Raw genomic sequence first — 25,027 nt, forward strand, 5'->3', positions numbered from 1 at the left:
ATCCTACCCAAAATCTAATATAAAGAGAAAGCTATAATCCAACTTTGACCAAAAACGAAGGTTATCCATTAGCAAATTCACCATTTTAATTGTCTAGGTTTCTTTTGTGTGTGTGTGTCTGTCTATCTGTGTGTGTGTGTGTGTGTGTGTGTGTGCGTGCACGCGCATAGACAGATTATACCTAATTTTTTGGTCTAAGACCCTATCCTGGCTGAAAAAACAGCACCGGTCTGCAAAAAAAAAAAAAAATTGACACCACAAATATCAAAAATGGACATCAGCAAATACCCTCAGAGACAAACACCTACACAGTAGGCATAAAGAATCTTTGTACAGAACGGAGGAAAAACATCTTTGCCCCTAAAAGAGGGGAAAGAAGCAAAAATCTCCTCGCTGCCTCAATGTGAAGAAGTAAACGTCCGCTACTGCCAAGTCACTGCCGTAGAGAAAAGGGGGCCTCTTTTCATTCGCACAGCAAAGAACACAGTGGCTTCTCAACAGAAGGGCAAGTTATAAAACTCTCTGGATTAATTAGCCTCCTGTGAGTTGGCCCAAGGACAACAGAGGTATCAGTAAATGTTGTCTATTTAATGACAGCGGCCCAAGCATGATTTGGACATCTGTATTTTTCTCCCTGTTGAGAAGAATTTGTGGTTTTTGTCTTACAAGACTAATTAAGGAAGATGACTATAAATGTAGGATCAAATTGGAAAACACGAGACTAGTGAAAGAAAATCTGTTTTCATTAGGTAACATTTTAATTAAATAGAGCTAGGCTTGAATCATGAACTGAATAAATCATGAAACTATTGTACTATTGTATAAGCTAGTAAAAGTAACTTGAATTAGTCAAACTGATTTATCCTGAGCTTTGGTTGTCCTACCTGTAAATTAACACTCCACAGAGTTGATATGAGAATTAAATAAAGTATAAACAATGTCCAGAAAAAAGCAGACAGCTGACTTCTAATAAGTATTCTTCTACACTCACTCTTGCTCTTCAAAGCCATTCTTTAACTCACCCTCACAAAAATATACTGTTTATGAGATTTGGGTGTATAATTTATGTATAGAGTATAATCATAAAGTAGTAAGACTAATTTAAAATAAATGTACCAAAATTTAATTTCAAATAATGCTGTTCCATTCAAAGTCAGTTGAGAAAAAAATGTAACTCATTCCAACGATGCCCTCATTGTTCAAAACATTTTTGAAACTCTGCTTTTGTAACTGCCCTCATCAGCTAGCCATGAGCTGCACACACAAGTCTCATTACATGAGAGGCATGTCTCACTTTCCTTTTTTTTTTTTAACCCCAATGGCTAGGTTTGATCACCTACCTTATTCATCACACATGTCTCAGATTTTGAAGCTTTTTCCAAAATCAAATCTATGCTCAAAAAAAGAAGTTTGGCCACCGTTCATTCATTTAACATAAAGAGAGGTTTATCAAGGGCCTCCAGGTGTCTATACCCTGGGCCAAGTGCCAGCAATGCAAGGTGAAAAGAACTGGCTCTGCGTTCCAGGGATTTAAAAGAATTTGTCACTGACTCTGAAAGCAATTCCAAAAGGAAAGAGCAAAAAAATGCTAAGCAATGTAACAATTATAATACAGCAGTAATAAGTGAATGTTCTTCCAAAGCAACTACCTTAAAGTGATACCACAGTTTGATGGTTAAATTCTGCCATATTATCAGAACTTCTTGTCACCCTATAGGCTGTACTTGGCGTATTAGTTTGATTTTACATAGTTCCTGAACTTAAATATAAAAATCATAATAGTATGTCATTTAAAAAACCTGTCATAATTGTTGTCTCTACACTATATTAATGCAAAACTATTTTTAAACATGAGAAAATTGTAAAAAAAAAAAAAAACTTATAGTGTCCAAACATGAATTTTTCACATGATCAATAGTAAGTAAATACCATCTGATCAACCAGAAAACAAACACAACAGCAATCACTAGACTGTCTAAACTAGGGGTTGACAATTTCGTGTGTGCGGGAAGGGTGAACAATATTTATTTTAGGTTTTTTGGCCATACAATCTCTGTTGCAACTACTCAGTCAGCTGCCATGGCACAAAAGCATCTATAGAAAATATAGGTAAATAAATGGGCATGATAGTGTTCCATCCGATAAAACTTTATTGATAAAAGCAGACAGTAGACCAGATATGGCCCATAGGCCACCCCTGGTCTAAACTGAATGCAGAAGCCCTATGCATTCAGATACCCTATCTGTGTCTTGGGTCAGCATACCAGGTTCAAGGTCCAACTGACAGAGGTACTGAGAAGTATTCAATGTAACAACAACCACTCGGTGTTTAAGAATATCTTCTTTCTGTGGCATCTGAAAGGTGGAATGTGCGCTTGAGATCAAACAGTACTGATGCACGACTGGGTGGACAGTCTTTACCCAGCGATTTCTGAAATATACCCTATAAAAGAAGATAATATTTCCTATTTATAAACATCTTACCATTATCTGATTACCAAATATTGACATCATGATTTTAAGACTACAATATCTGGAAATTAACAAATCTGATAAACATTAACACTCTACTGGATTAGAATTTAACATATAGCTTTGACTTCTACCAAAAAAAGAATCAAGCAGAAAGTATATACATTATAATAAGATAAATATCTAATTATTCTTAAGCATTCAGATTAATCTTACAACAGAAGGACACACAAAGAGCTTCATAAGAATAGGTTTTTTTTAATTCAAAACATTCCCATTTGGGACTTACTTTTTTTCTAGACTATTCTTACAAAAATAAACTTAACTTGTATTTTCATTATCTATGCTAATAAGAAAATAGTGAATTGCATACTTACAAAAGCAATTTAAAAGTAACTGCATTTCACATCAGAATACATTCTTATACCTATATTTAAATAGACCTCTACCTAAAGTTCTGGAAATATAAAAGTAAATTTAAATTTTGGACAATCAGAAAATCTTAAGAAAGAGGAACTCTTCCATTAATTGCAAAAGAAAAATATTAATGAGCCTCATGCAACAGATAACTAGGATGGTCCAGAGATAATTCATCCAGCCATCCACCCACCTCCCTATCTCTAATCCACCCACATCACAAAGATCTACTGGGTATCTACTATGGTCCGGCACAGAGGCAAAGCTCACGGCTTGCAAGCTTTCATAAAGACTTTGAATATAAAGCACAAATGAACCTTTCTGCAGAAAAGAAACTCATGAACCTGGAGAACAGACTTGTGGTTGCCGGACAGGAAGGAGAGGGAGTGGGATGGACTGGAAATCTGAGGTTAACATAGATGCAAACTACTGCCTTTGGAATGGATAAGCAATTAGATCCTGCTGTATAGCACTGGGAACTACATCCAGTCACTTGTGATGGAGCATGACGGAGGATAACGTGAGAAAAAGAATGTGTATATGCATTTGCGACTGGGTCACTTTGCTGTACAGCAGAAAATTGACAGAACACTGTGAACCAGCTATAATGTAAACAATAAAAATCATTAAAAATTTAAAAAAGACTTTGGATTTACTCCGATTTTAACGGAAAGCTATCAGAGAATTGTAACCAGGCACATGTCGTGTGACATGACTTACACTGGTAAAGGACCCCTCTGTTTCTTTGGACAGAATACATAGTTTTGGAGGGAGGGAGAAGGTTGGACAGTGATGTGCTGGTAAATGTTGAACAACCAGCTTTAGGGGCAGAGGGGATGACCTGATCTGTAGTGTTTGCTGGTTTCTGTAGTATAAAACCTTCTACCACGGCCAATTTCAAGCTACCAGCATGATGTAACTGAGCATGAACTTGGAAAGACAGGCACATGATTGGCTCTCACAAACCACTACAAGCTGCTTCCACACACTACGACTGGGAGAGAGAGACAAGAGCAGTGGAAAACAGCAGAGAGACCAGTTAGGAGACTGTTGTAAGGATCTGGACAAGAAAAAAATGTCAGCTTAGACTAGGGTGCTAACAGTAGAGACATGAAAAGCTCATCGTACTTTTTGAGAATAATGCTGACAGGATTTCCTAATAAACTAGATGTGGAATTTAAAAGAAAGGATGATTCCACAGCTTTGAAACTGGATGAATGGCACTGGTGGTGAAAGGGAGGAATGGATTTGGGATGAGACTTAAGAATTCCGTTTTGGACATATACAGTGGTGGATGTCCAAGTAGAGACATCCAGTAAGCAGGGGAAGACGCAAGTGTGGAGTTCAGAGGAATGTCTGGACAAGAAATATACAATTGAGAAAATACTTCAGTTTTCAGACTAGACAAGTTCACCTGGAGAGTAAGCATAGATAAAAAAGAAACTAGTTGGAAGAACCACTTCACCATGTAGAGGCTGGGACAAGAAGAGGGACACAAGAACAAGACTGGGAAGCAGCAGTCAATGAAACAGGAAAGAACTTAGGAGACTGGGGGGGCGGGGGGCAGTCCAATCAAAGGACACAAACTTCATGTCACTAAACCATCTGGACATTTTCCGGATATATCAAGTTACTTAGCAGTAGCCAATCCTGTGGTTGCTCCCTCCTTGAAACACTCTCTTCCCTCAGCTGCCCTGACTCAGCCTCCTTTTGCTTTCCATCCACCTCTCCAGGCCAGGGTTTCCCAAGGCTTAGTCTTCAGTGCTCTCCTCAAGCTCTGTTCTCTCACCTGACAATCTCATCCCAGCCCCATGGCTTCAGTTATCATCAGTGCCCACATGACTCACACATTTTTCTCTCTGCAGCCAAGACCTCATCTCTGAGCTCCAGGATGCATATCCATTTATTTTTCTTTTCTTTTTATGGCCACACCTGCAGCATATAGAAGTTCCAGGCTAGGGGTCAAATTGGAGCTGCAGCTGCCGGCCTATGCCACAGCCACAGCCACAGCAACACTGGATCTGAGCCATGTCTGTGACCCATGACACAGCTCACAGCAACGCAGGATCCTTAACCCACTGAGTGAAGCCAGGGATCGAACCCACATCCATCCTCATGGAGACGACATCTCCATGAACCACAATGGGAACTCCACAAGTCAACTATTTGATATCTGTTTCCTCTAGAATGCTTCAAAGGCAGTTCAAATGTAAAATACAAACACTAATCTTATAATCTTCTAAAATGTGTTCTAACCCTCCATGAAACAATTAATACTAATTATTGTCTTTTTTTAAGCAAAGCAAAACAAAACAAGAACAGGAGTTCCCGTCGTGGCGCAGTGGTTAACGAATCCGACTAGGAACCATGAGGTTGCGGGTTCGGTCCCTGCCCTTGCTCAATGGGTTAACGATCCCGCGTTGCCGTGAGCTGTGGTGCAGGTTGCAGACGCGGCTCGGATCCGCGTTGCTGCGGCTCTGGCGTAGGCCAGCGGCTACAGCTCTGATTCGACCCCTAGCCTGGGAACCTCCATATGCCGTGGGAGCAGCCCAAAGAAATAGCAAAAAGACAAAAAAAAAAAAAAAAAAAAAAAACCAAGAACAGCATCTAATAAACATTCCTAATTTATAAACTGTAATAGAGGAAAGTAAAGAAATGTATGATAGGAAGGACTGTGAAAGTAACCAATATCACTTCTAAAAGATGTAAAAATCTTAAACATGTTTTAGGTTTCAATAAAAAAAAAGTTTAATCAGATCAGCAAAGCAGAATTTACCTTTAAATATACGAAAACTGTCATTTTACAAATTATCTGAAAAATCATTTTCAAATTATGATTCCATTAATATAAAGTATATGCATGTAAGCATATAAATTACTAGAAATCAAATGCCAAAATATTAGTAATATTTATCTCTGGTAAAAAGGACAGATAATTTTTATTTTCTTCATGTTTTTCTATATGTGCTATATTTTCTTAAATGAACATTTCATTATGAAATTGAAAAAGTGGTTTTTCAAATTACTCATCAAATCTAACTCTAGGCACTGCTTCTTCCTCAAAGAAAAAAACAGAAACTGAAATTCTAAGTGTCACTACCGACTTTTTTTATAGTTACCTTGGGAGCTACCTAAAGTTGAAACTAGTAAGAATACAAAATTTGATCATTAGGCCTATTTCCTTAAAAATATAAAAGTCTAGTGCTGACTTCAAAAAGATTCAAATATTTTCTCAGTGCTTTTCATTTGTGCAACATTTAAGGTAGATGCTGTCTATAAGATTATTTAAAACACACCCAACAACATTTTTCAGTATTGAAGAATTGATGCTTTCAAGCTCATAGTAAAAAATGTGGCACCAACTATGTAATTTATATATTTCTAGAAACTAACCATCCACATACCCCACAAGAATTATAATGAAATTTAAAAGAGATTGTCTGATTATCATTTTAATCAGCTGAAATTGTATTCCTGTACTGAATTCATATGCAATCTACACTTCCCCAATACTGTTATTTAACAATACCACATGACAAGACCTGATCTATTTCTTCAAAGATCTATATGAAACAACATATACCTTCTATTTGCCTCGAAAACAGTAAATGCACACTTCCTCCATAGATAACCTTTATCTACTAAGTGGTAACTTGGCCAGAAGCAGATAGCTATCTTCAGAACCATACACAGAAAGAAACTATGTTTTCCTCTCTATCCCACTTTAAAATCTTCTAATTCTAATAAAGTAAGAAGTAAAAACTGAAACTAAACGCAATCTAAAAGGAATTTGAGGATGGATGGGGTGCTTGGGGTTAATAGATGCAGACTATTGCCTTTGGAATGGATTAGCAATGAGATCCTGCTGTGTAGCACTGGGAACTATATCTGGTCACTTATGATGGAGCCTGATAATGTGAGAAAAAAGAATGCATACATGTATGTGTAACTGGGTCACCATGCTGTACAGTAGAAAATTGATGGAACACTGTAAACCAGCCATAATGGAAAAAAATTAAAATCACTATATAGAAAATAAATTAAATTAAATTTTAAAAAATAAAATGAATTTTGAAACCTCCATCTTCAAACCATTTAAGTTCAACTTCTGGCAATGAACAAATAGAATTTCATACATTTTAACCATAAGTATGCATATTTAAACATATTTACTGTTTTAACTATTAGTGTTTATGACTATTTTCATACTTTATCACATTTACTAGGGCCCACTCTAAACTGCAGTGCTGTCGCCACTCTAACGCCAGAGACAAGAAATCTTCAAGGTCATATGTGGACACTTAGTGCCCTCTTGTGTTCTCTGCCTTGCAATCTGGGAGAATTCAAATAAAGCTGATCTCCCCAGAGGGCTCAACCATTCTAATTTTCTCTATTCCATCTCCCATACCTCTCATATTTGCTGCCCATTAGGAAAATTATAAATTAATTTGAGTTACTATAATAAGAGATGGTACTAATAAATCCTAACATTCCAATGTATTAATCCTCCTAGGAAACACATTCACAAGATAACATCTTTCCTGAACAGAAGCACTATGGTGAAAACACACAGCCACATAAAGGTAACATTCGGTATACCCAAGCCTTCTCTTATATTATTCCATTTACTAAACGAAATAACATCAACTTTGTCCTTACATAAATTTAAATATTTTTCCACCTTCAACTGAACCACTCTTGAGACTTGGGGAAGAGATGAGATTTTCGGCTAGAGGGCAAGTTTTGGTATTTGGATCACTACAACTATACATATACCACACTGGAATATAACTTCTCATTATTCTACATATTTACATGTATTACGTGTTGAATTATAAATCCAAAAACAAAATTTTACATGGGAAAAGCTAAACGTAACGCTAACCAATAATGGATTTTAATGTTTATCAACAACAGTTATCCCTAAGTGTCAAATGACCTATGTTAGGTCAACCAACGTTTGAGGGGCCTTTTCTCCCCTGTTTTCAACCCAAGTACATCATGTCATTGAAACTGTCATTATTTCCTACTTAACACACACATATGCAAATATAAACACACACACATGCTCTACCAACAATAAAAGCAAACATCTTCTCTATATTCAAGTAAGAACACTCACAGCAAAAATGCTACTAGCTAACTCAATTTCACTTATGAGCTAAAAAAGATTAGAATCTGCAGCAAACTAGTTATTGATGAATTTACCCATTGTTAAATACCACATTTTCATTTATAGTGATTATATACATGTGATATTTTCTTACTAAATAAAACTAGATTCTACTTAAAATAATTATTTCTTCTCTAATTTGCCTTCCAGAGTAGAAACAGAGAATGGCATATAAACCTGTGTTAACAGGCCATGCCACTTTTTTTCTCTTTTGTTCTTTTTAATGCAATTGTAAAATCATTCAAAGGGTTCTGGTTATGGTTATTAAAGAATAAAATAGTGTAATCTCATTTTTTCATGCCTAGGCTCAACTAGAAATAAAAAGTTAGTGAATTATGATTCAAAAGTGTGGTTAGAAATTAATTTTTAAACGATAATTATATTTGAACATAGGGCATGACATATTAGTTTGTAAAATGGCAAAACTAAACATTAATTCATACAACAATGAAAGCAAATGGTATAATAAATAACCTTTTAATGATTCTTTATTGTTTTCTGAAGAAAAGGATTTTATTCCCCCACAGCCCTGTATTTAAGAACATTTCATATCCATATACACTCAAAGGACCTATACCAACCCAGAATTTTCTTTGACACTTTGTCTCTTTAATGATAGCAGAGTTGTAAATACCAGTCTATCACATTTTATTGTAGAAATCACTACAAGTTCATGCTTCTTTAATGTTTAGCTTCTATGAAATTACCTGCATGATCACAGCCAAAATTTTATTTCCATAAAGAACTATCACTGCATGACTACTCTGCCATGCAAAATATGCTAGGAATTTTAATTAAAATTGATTTAATCATATTTATACTATTTCATCATAGTAGCTTTTAGAGGCACACATCAAAATCGGCTCAGATTGTAACAACATTTTTACATACAAAACTTAAAAAAGGATGTCTTTCTCTTTATTTAAAGTTTAAGAAGTGAATGGTCAAAGATTTTGAAATTTTTCCTTAATTTAAAAGGTTTCTTAAGAAGGCATAACCTCCAAATGCCAATGCACAGTTAAAGATTTTGGTTTTCTTGACGTTACTAAAATCTTTACAGACACCTTTTCTTAAGAATAACAAAGTATGATACAGATACATAATAAGCCTTAAAAAATACCTGAGAGGTCTTGCCTGGGGATTGCCTGCTTCTACATATGGATGTAAATAATCCTTTATGTAGAGATCAGCAGCACTATTAGAATGGGTGCAAATGAGAATCCTGCTGAAATAAATGGTGCAAATAAAAAGAATGATAAAACACAAAACTATTCAAGCAGTATAATACCAAAAAAAAAAAAGCAGTGGCCATTTTAATATACATTTCCCTCAACCTACTCAGTAATCGCTAACATACTGTTCAACTATGCTTTTAGGAAATTATTCTTAAAGTTTAATTATTCTTAAAGCTGTAAAGGAGGTAAGTCCACCAAATTATTTTAAAACCTATTATATAAAATAATTTTTTAAAAACCCAACCCTTTTGATTCTAACATGTACCACAATTCCTTAGAAGATCTGTCATTTTGATGACTATTTAAAAGCTACCATTCTTCTACAGTGCCAATTTTTAAAAACAGTAAGTTTTAAGAGGATTCAAATTTTAATGCTTTGGGTTTGAGTGCGGGTGTTTTTCTTTCTTTTTTATTTATTTATTTTTTAATTTTTACAAGCTGGCTGAAAACTGTCTCACTAGTGTAATCACAACAAGGATAGAAGTTGTGCCCTATTAATGAGATTAAAGCACACATAATACCATCTCACCTCGTCTCCTGTTGCTGGAGTATGTGCTTGACGGCCTGAGCTAGAGTGAATGTTTTGCCTGTCCCATAGGGTCCAATTATGAGAACAGGAGGCAGCTGTATTGAAAGTGGAGTTGTAATGGCCAGAACAGCCTCTTTCTGTTTTGCGTTTAGCCGAGGATCCAACTGCTCATCCCACTGTCTACAGAAAATTAAAATGTAAGTTATTTTAAACATATGCATCTTATTAATAAACAGAACATGATACCCAAGTATGCTGAATTTCAATGAACCATTAAAAATATTGAAATAACATAGCATCTATAAAAACAAATGCTTATTCTAAAACTACTTCTAAAAAATTCCAGGAGTTCCCGTCGTGGCGCGGTGGAAACGAATCTGACCAGGAACCATGAGGTTGCAGGTTCCATCCCTGACCTCGCTCGGTGGATTAAGGATCCAGCATTGCCGTGAGCTGTGGTGTAGGTCACAGATGTGGCTCAGATCCTGAGCTGCTGTGGCTATAGTTCCAATCAGACCCCTAGCCTGGGAAACTCCATATGCCACGGGTGCAGCCCTAAAAAGACCAAAAATATATATAAATAAAAAATTAAAAATTTCACAACAGAGTCAGTGTAAGGTGCTTTACTATGCTGATCAAAATTCACTTTGGTTATCTTGCCCTATTCAAGTGCAAAAAGATTCTGATAGCTAATCTAAAGGCATCAGATTTCCAGTCTAGTTACTGCCAAGTCAATAAATAGTAATAGCCCTGTCTCAAAGATGTAATTTCCCTCTGTTACATAAAAGCATCAGAAAACTTATTTTTCTGGCAATAATGTAGTGGTAGTTTCTTTGTATATCAAATAAAATGCAAAAGGGAAACTAATTGACTTTCAAATTCTAATTCATTGAAAGATCTCTCAGTAAAACTTAAAACAAAGGAAAAAGAAAAAACCTGTTTGTCACTGACTTAGGAGATATCAAACTTCTATAAAGTTCTTTATTCAAAAAAAGTAGTCTTTTTCTAAAAGGTCAAACAATATGAAATGTTTTCTAATATTTCCATGCACAAAAATGATATACTAATGTCATATTTTTCAGGGTAGAGAACACCCATCAAGGCAGTACAAATGGCCGCTGTAATGAGATCTAACTTGCTAGTGTACCTTCTATGACTTGGCTAAGTTTTGAAAATTTAAATGGACAGCAGATGCTGAAAGGGAAGTGGAGAATCAATAGCATTCTTTCTCATAATTACAATTATAATACTAAATATCACAACAACTATGGTAAAAATGATAGAGATGTGAATAAAAATAGGAAGGGCATGTAAAGAGACTCAGAAAATTTGCAAAATGCCTACAAAGTTATCCTGAAATACAAGCACACGGTTTAGACAGGAAAATTCCCACTATGTGCGGCTACACTCTACTTAAAACAGAATCTAGTTATTTACAGAAATTTTTCTTAACCCTTGCAGTTTTTAAAAAATTATAACTAATGCTATATATTACAATAGATAATTTCAAATAAACAAAATTCTCCTAATATTAAACCTTAGAAAACAAATTTTAACCATATAAACATGCCATTACTTATGCTTCAGGTGACCCCAAGTCCAGATCTAATATATGTGGCAAACACTGCGGGTTGGTTACTCACCAACCATCCACGGCACCCTTCCCTGCCTTCCTCTGCTAAGGATCCTAGACAGCTATAATGATCCTTTTCCCAGCTTCCTCCTCAGCTGGACACCCAATTCTAGTCAATGAGATGCACAAAGAAGTCCCATGGAAGGGCTTCTCTGCCCAGTAAAACAAAAACAAAGTCTCACCAGGAAAAAGCCCTTCCTACTCCTTTACCGTCCTCTGTCACCTGGCTGGAAAAAGCTTGTGATAAATAAAACTATGGGAGTTCCCTGGGGGCCCAGCAGTTAAGCATCCAGCATTGTCACTCCTGTGGTGCAGATATGACCCCTGGCCTGGGAAATTCTATATGCTGTGGGCACGACAAAAAAACTGAAAATGAACAAATAAATAAAACTACAGAAGCCATCCTTTAATCACGAGGCAAAGAGGCATCAAGGAGAAAACTAATATGCTCTAGATGGTAGAGAGGAGAGGTACTGCTGAGCCCCAGGCACCAGCCCAGGACCACCTAGCTCTGGACCTCTAGCTCCACTTGTTTAAGCCACAGTTAATTCAACTGCTACTTGTATCCATACCTGACCACTATGATTCTATGATATCTGACCTCAATGGTTCCTTTATCTGTATACAAAGATAATGATACTTGTATCAGATGGTTGTTTTAATTTAATGTAATTTAATTTTTATTTTTTCCCCACTCTGTGGCATATGGAGAATCAGATTGGAGCCGCAGTTACAACCTATGCCCAGCAGCAGCAATGCCAGATCCTTAACCCACTGTACCAGGCCAGGGATCAAACCTGCATCCCAGTGCTCCAGAGACATCACCAATCCTCTGTACCATGGAGGTAACTCCCAGGTGGTTATTTTAAAGATTAAATAGGAGTTCCCATTGTGGTGCAGCAGAAACGAATCCGACTAGGAACCATGAGGTTGCGGGTTCAATCCCTGGCCCTCGCTCAGTGGGTTAAGAATCCAGTGTTGCCGTGAGCTGTGGTGTAGGTTGCAGATGTGGCACAGGCCAGCAGCAATAGCTCCGATTCGACCCCTAGCCTGGGAACCTCCATATGCCATGGGTGTGGCCCTAAAAGAAAAAAAAAAAGATTAAATAAAATAATGCATGCAAGCTGTTTGAAAAATAATTGAGCAATAAGTGCAAAATTAATGCTGGCTTCTATTACTATAATCTTTTCTGAGGATTTCAGAAAAATAAGATATTACTTGACCAATGTATACTTTCAAAAATCAAAAAAAAAAAATGTTTTAAAAATATCCTCTAATTGGAGTTCCCATTGTGGTGCAGCAGGTTAAAGATTCAGTGCTGTCTCTGTGGTGGCGAGAGCTTAATCCCCAGCCTGGTGTAGTGGGTTAAGGATCTGGTGTTGCCACAGCTGTGGCACAGGTCACAGCTGCAGCTCCGATTCAACCCCTGGCCCAGGGACTTTCATATGCCATGGGTAGAGCCATAAAAATTTTTTTTAAATAAAAAATAAAATACCCTCTAATCTTTCAAATGTGGGGACTTTAATGAACTTATGAATGAGAGACATTGGAATGTATACAAGTACAAATCTAAGAAATGAATGACATACACACAGATATAATTCTAAAATATGTTAGTATCTCCTTATTTATATCAATTATTTCTATATAAAGAAATGCTTCAGAACAGATCAGAAACTTTATCAGTATAAGTCGTCTCTATAGTTTCTGGTCATGAATGATGAACATTTACAGAAAGCCAATAAGCAAAACAAATTGTCTTTATTGTACCACCTGTTTAATAAAGGGAAGAAGATATACAATATACATGCTGATAAAAGTAATCTCTGATTTTCACAATTTAAAATCATATGAAATCTATTCATGTTTACACTGAATAAAATAAGAGTTATTTTATTCCTTGAACCAAATTAATTCTAAGTTCTTTTTTTTCCCTGGTCTAACGCTTCTTCTTCTTTTCTTTCTTTGTCTTTTTTAGTGCCACACCTGTGGCATACGGAGGTTCCCAGGCTAGGGGTCCAATCAGAGCTGTAGCTGCCAGCCTATGCCAGAACCACAGCAACACAGGATCTGAGACTCGTCTATGACCTACACCACACCTCACCGCAACACTGGATCCTTAATTCACTGAGTGAGGACAGAAATTGAACCTGGGTCCTCATGGATGGGTTCATTAACCACTGAGCCATGACGGGAACTCCTAATGCATTTTTATAATTAATTTATAAATTATATGCTCAAGAGTAATTTCTCAATTTCATTTATCTTTCTCTATTCCACCTTATTCCAGAAAATATTTTAAATGGCTAAGAGCTTCTCAACTTTCCCAGACCAAATACATTTTAATTACTATTTAAATTATAATGGTATGAAATCTTTTATTTGAAAGTTTTCTGCTCCTTGACATTTCCTTACTTTCGCAGTTAACACTTAAAATCAACGGTATCTGAATATACTACTATATACAATATAATTTTCTGAAGTGAGCATATCCAGTAAACGCCTGGACGTTTACTGGTATGGCCTCACATTTGAAACCCTAATTTTCTTCTTTAAACTTGACATTCTTATTAATTTAAATGTGTCATAAATTAATAACATGCAAGGCAATGTTAGAGATTCAAAGACATACAAGATATGGTCTCTTCTAAAAAGCTTAGTCTAACGTGAACAGTAGAAATGTACACAACTGACAAAAATTAGTTTTAGAGAAATTATGCTTGAAAGTACAAAACTGACTGAACCTAGCATACAGTAGCATAAATCAACATTTGCTGAAATAATGACATGGAGAAAATCACAGAAGACAGGGCTGGAGGAAGGGAAAATGCAAATTCAATAAGTATAAACTTTCCGTTTTGCAAGATGAAAAAGTTCTAGAGATTAACTATAAAACAATGTGAACATACTTAGCACTATCACACCGTACACGTAAAAATGGTAAAGATGGTTAAGTTTCATGTTATATATATTTTACCATAATTTTAAAAGAATTTCTAAAAAGATAAGGAGGGAGTTCCTATTGTGGCTCAGCAGTAACAAATCTGACTAGTATCCATGAGGACACAGGTTCGATCCCTGGCCTTACTCAGTAGGTTAAGGATTCGGCATTGCTGTGAGCTGCAGATGCAGCTTGGGTCTGGTGTTGCTACCGCTGTGGCACAGGCTGGCAACTGAAGCTCCGTTTCAACCCCTGGCCTGAAAACTTCCACGTGCCGTGGGTGGGGCCCTAAAAAAAAGCAAAAACAAAAAAGGGGGCAAATAAGTGCAGGGCAAATGAAAAACTTCAAGGTAATTTAATATGGCTAGAACATGAGGGTTTAGAGGAAGAAAGCAGGTATAAGTAGAAAAAAGTAAAAGAAATCTGAAAAGATACTGTTGAAAAGTGCTATCAAAGAGACCATACAACAAGAGTTTCATATTAGGATGCTCAGACTTTAACTACATATCAGAAGAACCCCTTCAGAGATTTGCAAGCCGTGAAATGAAATGATTATTTTAGCAAACTAACTCTGGAAGATATATTCTGTGGGTTGGACCACAAAATAAGAGACACAGACAGCAGGACTAAAGACCAACTAGAAGGCTACTGAAATAGCCCGGCTCCAAATTAAGCACTGGTTCTAAGAATGAAATGAAAGGGAAGAATGGAGGGAAACAATTAAAGGAGAGCCGAAATGATGAGATGCCACTGGATTTTTACAACTGGTAGATCACTGATTATTTTCAGGAGAGTGAGGAAGGAGAAAACAGAGATTACAGGATGAGTAAGTAAAAAATAACAGAAATAGGTTGATTATTCCTGCTCAAGAATTTCAGCAACAAAAAGAAAATGAGGCAAAGATAGTAAGGAGAAGTGAAAACAAGGGAGAAATTATTTGGATTTTGTGTCATAAGGCATATTTTGCTTTGTGCTGTTTTTAGGACCAGAAGAAATGGAATGTGAGGAGAAATGATATGCAGTCACTTCTAGACCTGGCCCATCAAGACTTCCCACATGATCCCCTGCACTCCTGCTTCCCATCTGCCAGCTGGATGTCGGTACCCGGGTGACCTTGGAAACCACTTATTAAAGATACCAGAACCTCTGTCAGAGATGGGGCCATCCTACCATTACTGGATTGATACAAGTGATAAAAGATAAATAAATAAGACCATTGTGTAGAACCACTTTAAAAAAAAAAAAGGTGGAATGAGGAGTGAGCTGGCCATGGACCAAGGCCAAGAAGATATAACTCAGTGAAAGAATGAAAAGAAACATGCAGCCAATAGAGCTATCACTGCAGTTAGTCTGGAAATAAAACAGAAGTATCATATTTAATTATGCGTAAAGATGAATTCAAAAAGAAAAATATTTATACAACTACTAATTTTGAGCATCTTCTATGATACTTTCTCCATCTTCCTAAATTATAAAAACGTTTTCTATATTCAAAAATTATTTTAAATTAACTATTGGAACCACTTTAGAAAGGCCCTAATTTGCCCATTCAAGTTCGACTCAGAAATATTCCTAAATTGCTTGGTATCCTATCAAATTCAGGCTGTTGAGAAAAGCAACAGAATTCACATATATATGTACGTATGCATTTACGTATTTACTTATGCACGTCCATTCATGGCACGTGGGACGTTTCTGAGCCAGGGATCGAACCCACACCATAGCTACAACCTGCCCCATAGCTGTGGCAACACCAGACCTTTAATCCACTACACCACAAGTGAACTTCTTCATGGAACTCATTTAGACTCTGAGGAAATGTGAAGAAAATACATGAACCTTCAAATGCTTCATTCTAAGAGTTCTTTCACTCTCTCTTCTCAACCAATAATACGTCTCTTGAAGAATACGTGCGAACTTTGTTATCAAAGTCTGCTTGAGCTATTTGACACAGATATACAATTTAATACTACAGTAACTTCTTGAGTGAGATATTTCATTTTTGTACCTGTTGGGACTCCAAGGTATGGTTGGAGTCATTGTGATGTCTGGAAACAAAACCCCATTGTCCTTGATCCTGTCTAGCGCATAATGCATTTCACAGAGGGGTAAACGATTTAGTTGAAACTGAAGTTCGACCTGAAATACAAAATTTTTTAAAAATTTTAAAAAGCATTAAAGCAAACATCAATGCTTTGCAGCTTGCTAGAATGCTTTATGGAGGTAGCCTTTCGGAGAGGGCTAAGATTAGAGATTCCTTGAAAAAAGTGTAATCCTAGTCTAATAATAATTATTATGCCTAATATAGGCATTGTTTACTTAGTGCTAGGCACCATAATACGCACTGTACAAAGATTATCTGGTTCAATAGCACCAATGATGGGTATACTATTATTAAACTCATTTCACATCTAAAGAAACTGAGGCACTTGTAAATCACTTAATCTCTAAATAAACATTCTCTAATTCCACCATTCCTATGAAGAACATATTTGATAAAATCTGTACAACATCTGTGAAATACCATCTCTCAAGTGTTATAACCAGGCCTATGACACTGTATTGATTTACTATGAATGAACAATATTCACCAAATGTTATATTTAAAAAGAAAAAAGAGTAGCTTTCCCGTTAAATACGGCAGACTGAACACAGTTCACCTAAAAATCCATAAAGACAAAAAGAACACCTCTAGTTATGGCAGAGGAAGGGAAAGAAAACCAGAAGAAGCGCATTAGCCGACAAGCAGATTACAGACAACCACAGTGAAGGGGCCGCACTTCAAAACTTACCTGTGTGTCATGATCAGGCCGAAGATTAAGTTCCTCACAGCATTCCCTGGATATCCTTAAAAATATATATTCTTTTGTTTTTTCCTCAATAGTAGCTTCATAAACCTTCTCTTTGGTTCCCTGGGTCTGTACTAACTTCTCTTTAGGAACTGGTAATAAATAAACAGCATTGACTTTGGTCATCACCAGCCGTCCAGCCAAAGTATCTTCAGAAAGTGTTTCAGTAAGCTTAAAGCGACCAAAAAGTTGTCCATTCTGAGCATACTTTGCACCTCCAGAAACTCCAGTGAGCATGAAGCTTGCTAGAATCTGCAATTGCACTTTAAGGTTGAACCTGTATCGGAGGTAAAAAAATGAGTCTGAATATTTTACATCAAAAACGTTAAAGCTACAAGAGTAAAACAAATCAAACATAAACATAGAAAATTTAAAACTTCACTATCAATTCCAGTCTACCAAGCTACAAACTATATATTATCTTCCTGCCTTTAATCCACTCTAGAGATAACAAAACTTTTTAAGTGAATAAACTCTCCAAGTTATTTAGCTGCATTGAAGAATACACACATTTTTTTAAATCTGAGCATTTAAAATGAAGCTAAGTATGATTTTTTTTTTTTTTCCCATGCCTGCAGAATATGGAAGTTCCCGTGCCAGGGATCAAACCCACACCACAGCAGCAACCCCAAGCCTCCTGAGTGACAACACTAGGCCCTTAACCCACTGAGCTAGTTTTTTAATAAAATGAAATATCATGTATTAATTAATATGAAAATCTGTTCTGAGTACACCACTAGGACAATTAAGACTTTACAACTGCCCAAAACCAGAAGGAAATGTACTGTATTGAAACTGAAACAGACTTTTATTAAACTAATGCCTTCCACGTACATCTTACCAAAAGATTCCAACCATAAAATTTCTTTTTTCAACACTGTTTACGAACAGCATCCAAAATAAATTTTTTGTTCATGGCTACATCAAGGCAGATCTCATGCCAAAACCATGGAAAGAGAAGTTAAAGGCTATCTTATTAGACAGTGGCTGATGTACTCACCCCCACTTCCATGTGTATATGTGAGTGTGAGAGAGAATGTGTGTGTACAAGAAGCACAGACATTCAAGATTAATTCACACAGTCAACAAAGATGAAGTAAAAGAAAGATTTAAAGGAACTAAAAGCTCTTCTCCTTTGCCATTCTAAAACGGTGCTGTACGAGAAAACACAAAATGGTAAGAATGGGCACATTTTCTCCTCTTAATAAGGTTTAAAAAATTTGAATTAAAAAAAAAATTGTTTTACCATCTATATACCCATTTGCGGAAAAGGGCTAATTTTTAATGGCACTACTGAATTACTTTCTTTTCAGATCTTCTTTCGGATACATGATGTCCACAATGCCTTTTTTTTTTTTTGTCTTTTTAGGGCCGCAGTGGCGGCATATGGAGGTTCCCAGACTAGGGGTCAAATTGGAGCTGTAGCCGCTGGCCTACACCACAGCAACACCAGATCGAAGCTGCGTCTTTGACCTATACCACAGCTCACAGCAACGCCAGATCATTAACCCACTGAGCAAGGCCAGGGATTGAACCTGCGCCCTCATGGATACTAGTTAGATTCGTTTCAGCTGGGCCACGACAGGTACTTCTAATATTTTCATATATAAATATATACATATACGCAAAACAAGAATTACAGTAGATAAGGTTTCATAACTAGGATATGTGCCCTGAATACTGTATCATGAGCATCTTCACTGTATTAAAATTCTTCAAGAACATAATTTCAGTGGTTACATAATATTTGACCATATGGCTATATCATAATTTACTTAACCTATCTTTCACTACTCTCTGAAAGACATTTATGTACAGACATCTTTATCTTCACCTGATTATTTCTTCAGGGTGATTCCTCATAAGCAGAATTATTATACCAAAGTGTTCAAACTTTCCAAAGACGCTTAATACAAACTACCAAATAGCCCTCTAGAAATATCACACCAACTTCAGTGCTCATTTCATATGCAGATATTTTCAAGCCCCTCTTCTACTGCCTTTAGAAGCCTTTGGAAGGTGTTCTTAGGGTGAATTTTCATCCATTTAGTTTCTTGATCAGAACCTAACCCACACAATTTTGCAGGATTTATTCTTTTTTCTTTCAAATTTTCATTTTTAAAAGATTATTTTTAATATAATAATCCATAAGCACATGAGTCCTTAGTTATAACCTCTAAGGTAATGTACATGGAATGATTTATAAAATTTAATAAACTATTAAATAGAAGTTAAAATATAAATGTTTCTGAATTGCTGATAGGGTATTTCAAAATAGTCTCTAAGAGTCGGCTAAGACTTTAAACTATATTTCTCCCCAACATTAATGCTTTATCACAGTCTTCTTTTTTAAGGAAAAGGAATCTACGATAGTGTAAATAATATATAGGCATATGAATAATGTGAATAATGTACATGATACAAACCACTGTCCTTGTTACTTAATAACTGACCATTTCACTAGAACTGTCTATAAACATGATCAATAAACGTCTTTTAAGAGATCATGAATGGAGCATAACGTAAAGTCAGAGCAATGAAAACTGTATATATACTCTATCTGACTCTGTAAACTTGACATGTATTTAATTTGAAATTAGATAATTTCCCAAAAGTTGGATCATATTTAAGCTACAAACAGAGTGATACAAGGTACCTTCAAGTTTTTACTTTTCCTTGTCTGGATGTATCCTTAATGAGTGTTCAGTCTTAATACCATTAATGATAAGGTAGCAATAAGGCAGCTTAGAAAAGAAAAATACATTGGTTAGGCTGTATTTAAAGTAAAACTACTTTTAAAAATGTGTTCATGGAGTTCCCGTCGTGGCACAGTGGTTAACAAATCCGACTAGGAACCACGAGGTTGCGGGTTCAATATCCCTGGTCTTGCTCAGTGGGTTAAGGATCTGGCGTTGCCGTGAGCTGTGGTGTAGGTCGCAGACGTGGCTGGGATCCCACGTTGCTGTGGCTGTGGTGTAGGCCAGCTACAGCTCCGATGAGACCCCTAGCCTGGGAACCTCCATATGCCGCAGGTGCGGCCCTAGGAAAGACCAAAAAATAAAATTTAAAAATAAAAATGTGTTCATGTTTTATAACTGTGGTTCAATTTTTAAGCCTCATTCCCATTTTATCTAAAAAGTAGAATGCTACTGGCATTCCCTGGTAGCTCAGTGGGTTAAAGGATGTGGTGTTGTCACTGCTGTGGCTTGGGTCAGTGCTGTTCAACTCTTTGCCGAGGAACTTCTGAAATGCTGAGTGCACAGCCAGAAAAAAAAAAAAAGTAGAATGCTACCACCAAATACAGCAACTATTTCATTAACATTTTCCTTCACTGAAACTTTCTAAGATTACTTTTCCTATAATGATTCAAATAAGCTTTTGATTTAAATACTTGGTCTTAACCTGTGGTGTATGGATAAAAGGTAAAATATATTAAAGCATTTATAAACTGCTATAAAGGTATCTTGTTATTATCAGTTTTTTTATGAAGATTAACTCATGTTACTCTTAAAATTTTCAAAAACATGTAGTCTCTTTCAGTTTTTGCACACTTATTTAACAAAAGATCACTGAGTGCCTGAGTGCCTGCTCTGACTACCATTAACAGAAACCTCCGAAGAGCAGGAACCACGTGTTTATACTCCCAGCACATGGCAGTGTCTTGTGGAGATGAACTAGGTACTAAATACTAAGGTCACCAAGATGCCACAGTTCTTGCCTTAAGAAACTCATATACCAATACTGGATAACAGCTATTGAATAGCAACCATTTCACTACCTGACTTCACTCAGGCCCCCTCCATATTTTAAAAATGAAAAATACCATTCAAAGGAGAAATTTAAAGAAAGAAAGAACAGTGTTTCTAAAGTAACTTACTTGCTGACTTCCTTATACTGGGCGATCTCCTCAATATAAAGAAGGTCATGCAACCGTGACTGATAGTTGGTCTTGGTCAATGATTTGTCTAAAACAGACTGGGTAAATAGCTGGTCAGCAGAGAGAGGAATTTGGTATCTGATAAGAAGGCTCTTCTCCAAATCAGTAGTTTCATTAGGTTCAAAATCTATAATAGTCTTAGAAGAAGAATCCCAACGCTTAGCTGTGGTTACTAATTGTTGCTTTGCATGCATCAGGTACTCAAGATCTAAATGGAAACAAAAAACACATTTATAAAGGAACACAACATTAAAATTCTCAAATAATACACTGTGTATTTCGGTAAGAGAATTTTATATGCTAGAGCTAAAATTCTTCAAAATGAAACAATACAAACCCCCATTTGACAGAGTATTTTCCCCATATCACAAATATTTTTTTGTCTAGCTTAACAAAATAACATAAATAGGAACCCATGCAAAAAATATCTTTTGTACATCAGTCTAGAACACACCAAAAATAGTTATTAACCTTTTAAAAATACAGACTAACATTTAGAATTTAACCTTCAGTCAAAAGAAATCTAGTCCACAGGAAGAAGGTATGATAAATAACTCATAAGACAAAATCTTATCACGTGATAATCAACTTTCTCCTCCTACTAGCAATACCTGCCCCATTATGAGAAAGAAGATCAGAAAACCATGAGAGGTTCGATCTTCTCTTGTGTGGGAAAGCACAGTGAAATTCTGAAAGTCAACAACAAACAAAAAGACCTTTTGGGTTTCTTCCCCCCACATTAAATCCCACATTTGAAATGTGATACGATGTACTATTCAAATACCATTTCAGAAAAATCCAGTTTAGCTTCAGTTAAATTACAAGGTAAGTAGGGCACAAAGTCAAAATGACCGTTCAAGTTCTGACAGCTCTGGAAAAAACAAAAATGCAGCACAATACCAGCACTGGGTGAAATAAATCAAACATAAATCCTGAGCACGCGGTAGGCTTGCTCCAACTGCAGTGCATGTTACTTTTCTATTGGCTGGAACACACATAAACCTATAAACAGGAAACTTGACCAAAAGGGGGGGAAAAAGTTGCTTAACTGACTCCTTAGGCCAAGATCCAGTTTTAACATAACATAAAGATGGTTTCACGGAGTTCCCGTCATGGCGCAGTGGTTAAGGAATCCGACTAGGAACCATGAGGTTGCGGGTTCGGTCCCTGCCCTTGCTCAGTGGGTTAACGATCCGGCGTTGCCTTGAGCTGTGGTGTAGGTTGCAGACGCGGCTTGGATCCCGAGTTGCTGTGGCTCTGGCGTAGGCCGGTGGCTACAGCTCCGATTAGACCCCTAGCCTGGGAACCTCCATATGCCGCGGGAGCGGCCCAAAGAAATAGCAAAAAAAAGACAAAAAAAAAAGATGGTTTCACAACTCAAGTTAAAGTTTTAGGAAGAAATAATAAGTGTAAACAAACATCAGTCTCCAAAGTGCAAAGTCAGGTTATCCTGGGCAAGCTTTGAAATAAGAGCATAAACATGTAAGTATAGTCATCCACTAAGAGAAACTTCTCAATACTAGAAAATAGTTTATCTTACTATCTTAATAAAGGTTAAAATGTGAAAGTCCTAATTTCTAAGCTTTGTTCCTTGAAAAGGCATTTTTTGCATGCCAGTTTTATTTTCCTTCAAATGGCAATACAAGCACAACTACAACCATCAAGATATAAAGATGGCCTTATTAAAATTTTACATTTTTAAAATGCTCTAGGTGAGACAATGTTGGCCTATTTTTGCAATAGCCACACAAGCAGAAGTTTCAAAAAGAAAACTAGACCACTCTAATAAAATTGGGCCCCGCCTATTCATTCATTAGATCATAGCTATAAAAAATATTTAACATACATGCCAACATTCCTAAAACAGATTATATCATCACTAAAGTCAGATACTATTATCAAAATAGCAAAGATGTACAAAATTTTCTTCTTTAACTCGAAAGTCAAAAGGAGAAACAATGGTACGGTGACAAAACAAATAACAAGCTCTTAAAAAAATAAACTAAATGCTAGTATTAAAGAATTTATTTAAGGTGAAAAAAAATTTTTTTTTTTTGTCTTTTTGCCATTTCTTGGGCTGCTCCCATGGCATATGGAGGTTCCCAGGCTAGGGGTCGAATCAGAGCTGTAGCCACCAGCCTACACCACAGCCACAGCAACTGGAGATGTGAGCCACATTTGCGACCTACACCACAGCTCATGGCAATGCCGGATCCTTAATCCACTGAGCAAGGCCAGGGATGGAACCCGCAACCTCGTGGTTCCTAGTCGGATTCATTAACCACTGCGCCACGACGGGAACTCCCAAGGTGGGATATTAAAAGGATTTCTAACTACTCTTCGGGCATAAGGAAATCATATCTCATAATTTTATTTTAAAGGGTTTCTTTTTCTTTCTTTTTATGGCCGCACCTGCCGCATATAGAAGTTTCCAGACCAGGAGTCTAAAACCACAGCTGCAGCTGAGGCCTACGCCACAGCCATGTTAACACCAGATCCAAGACACTGGTTATCCAATAGTTTATTAGAATAAACTATTTTCTAATATTGAGTGCAACCTATGCTGCATGTTGAAGCAAAGCCAGATCCTTAACCAACTAAGCCAGGCCGGGGACCAAACCCACATCCTGAGAGACAATGTCGGATCCTCAATCCACTGAGCCACAATAGGAACTCCTCATAATTTTATTTTAAAGAAACTGATTCAGACTATGCAGATCAATATTATATTCCCATTTTTCAAAAAGTCACTAGTTATTCCTCACTGATGTTTAAGTAACTGGGATAATGACGAAACTAAAATGCCACGGCTTTCCTTGAAGAACGCTTTTTGCATCAGCTACTTAATATACAAAGCAAGGTACACAAATCATTCAACTCTGAGCTAAAAACATTCAGGCTTTTGGGGAAAGTGGCACAAGAAAAAGTATCTGTTTTTCTCATTTTATCAGTTAGTGCCATGACTCCCATCTTGATTTTATGAAATTCTTAAAATCCGTGTCATTAGCAGGGAGCCCAACAATTTCAAGATAATTTCCAACAATGTTAAATTTTATTCCACCCTTTTAATGACTATAAATACAATATAGGAGAGGAGAGCAAGGAGAACAAAAAGAAGAATCTAAAAAAATCCATGTGTACCAGCATCAAAAAGTTTACAAACTACTGAGCTCAATCATTAACTCAGGTGTCCAAAATTAACTGTGAAGGCTTTATTTTGCAAAAAGCACTTCTCTTTCCCTACGTCAGTTGAACTTGAGACAAATTTCTGCCTCCAATCCTCTCAGTTGCAGTGTCTTACTAAACCTGTTTAACTACCCACCTAAATATAGTGCTTAAAGGTCTTAAGAGCTTCTCTTTAAACAGAGAAGGGAGGGGGGTTCCCCTATGGGGATAGTGGGCATGATTACTACTGGGGTTCATTTCACCCCACCTGCAGCACATGTGTACCTGCTAACAACTAACCCAGACATACATATTACTCAGGGAAGCCCGAGCCAGTTCCTCCTGGGTAATTAAGCGCTTTTCTTCAATCTAGATTAGGCTAAAATAAAAAAACACTCTGCGAAGATGAAAAGTCAACAGGTTAGGATCAATATTCATAAAATCACTTAGGGAAGAGTTTAACATTGACCTCTAATAATAAATCTGAAAGCAAACCTGACAAATTATAAACCTAGGTTTGTTACTCTAAGATATGGCAGGCAGAAGCTATACATGTATTTTAAGAGAAATTCATAAGAAAAGTTAAAAGATAATGAGAATGTACCTAATCTCCTGAGGATAATATAAGGGAAGAGCTGCCTCTATCAAAGATAGAATTTAGGGAGTTCCCATCGTG

General features: G+C 36.5%; 1 protein-coding gene across 5 annotated transcripts in view; it reads right to left on the reverse strand.

Annotated features, from left to right (window-relative positions):
- The window catches only part of HELZ (helicase with zinc finger), a 160,226-nt gene that overhangs the window by 74,038 nt on the left and 61,161 nt on the right, over positions 1-25,027 (reverse strand). For 4 of the 5 annotated variants that reach the window (XM_047759040.1, XM_047759041.1, XM_047759044.1 and 1 more), the window contains 6 exons: positions 21,127-21,394; positions 17,193-17,526; positions 16,409-16,539; positions 9,827-10,006; positions 9,183-9,287; positions 2,265-2,443 (listed from right to left, as the gene is read on the reverse strand). In XM_047759040.1, coding sequence (XP_047614996.1) covers positions 2,265-2,443; positions 9,183-9,287; positions 9,827-10,006; positions 16,409-16,539; positions 17,193-17,526; positions 21,127-21,394 — 1,197 coding nt within the window. The remainder of the gene's footprint in view (positions 1-2,264; positions 2,444-9,182; positions 9,288-9,826; positions 10,007-16,408; positions 16,540-17,192; positions 17,527-21,126; positions 21,395-25,027) is intronic. The other variant, XM_047759043.1, reaches the window with a different exon arrangement.

Source organism: Phacochoerus africanus, chromosome 14, assembly GCF_016906955.1.
Source record: "Phacochoerus africanus isolate WHEZ1 chromosome 14, ROS_Pafr_v1, whole genome shotgun sequence".
NCBI lineage: Eukaryota > Metazoa > Chordata > Mammalia > Artiodactyla > Suidae > Phacochoerus > Phacochoerus africanus.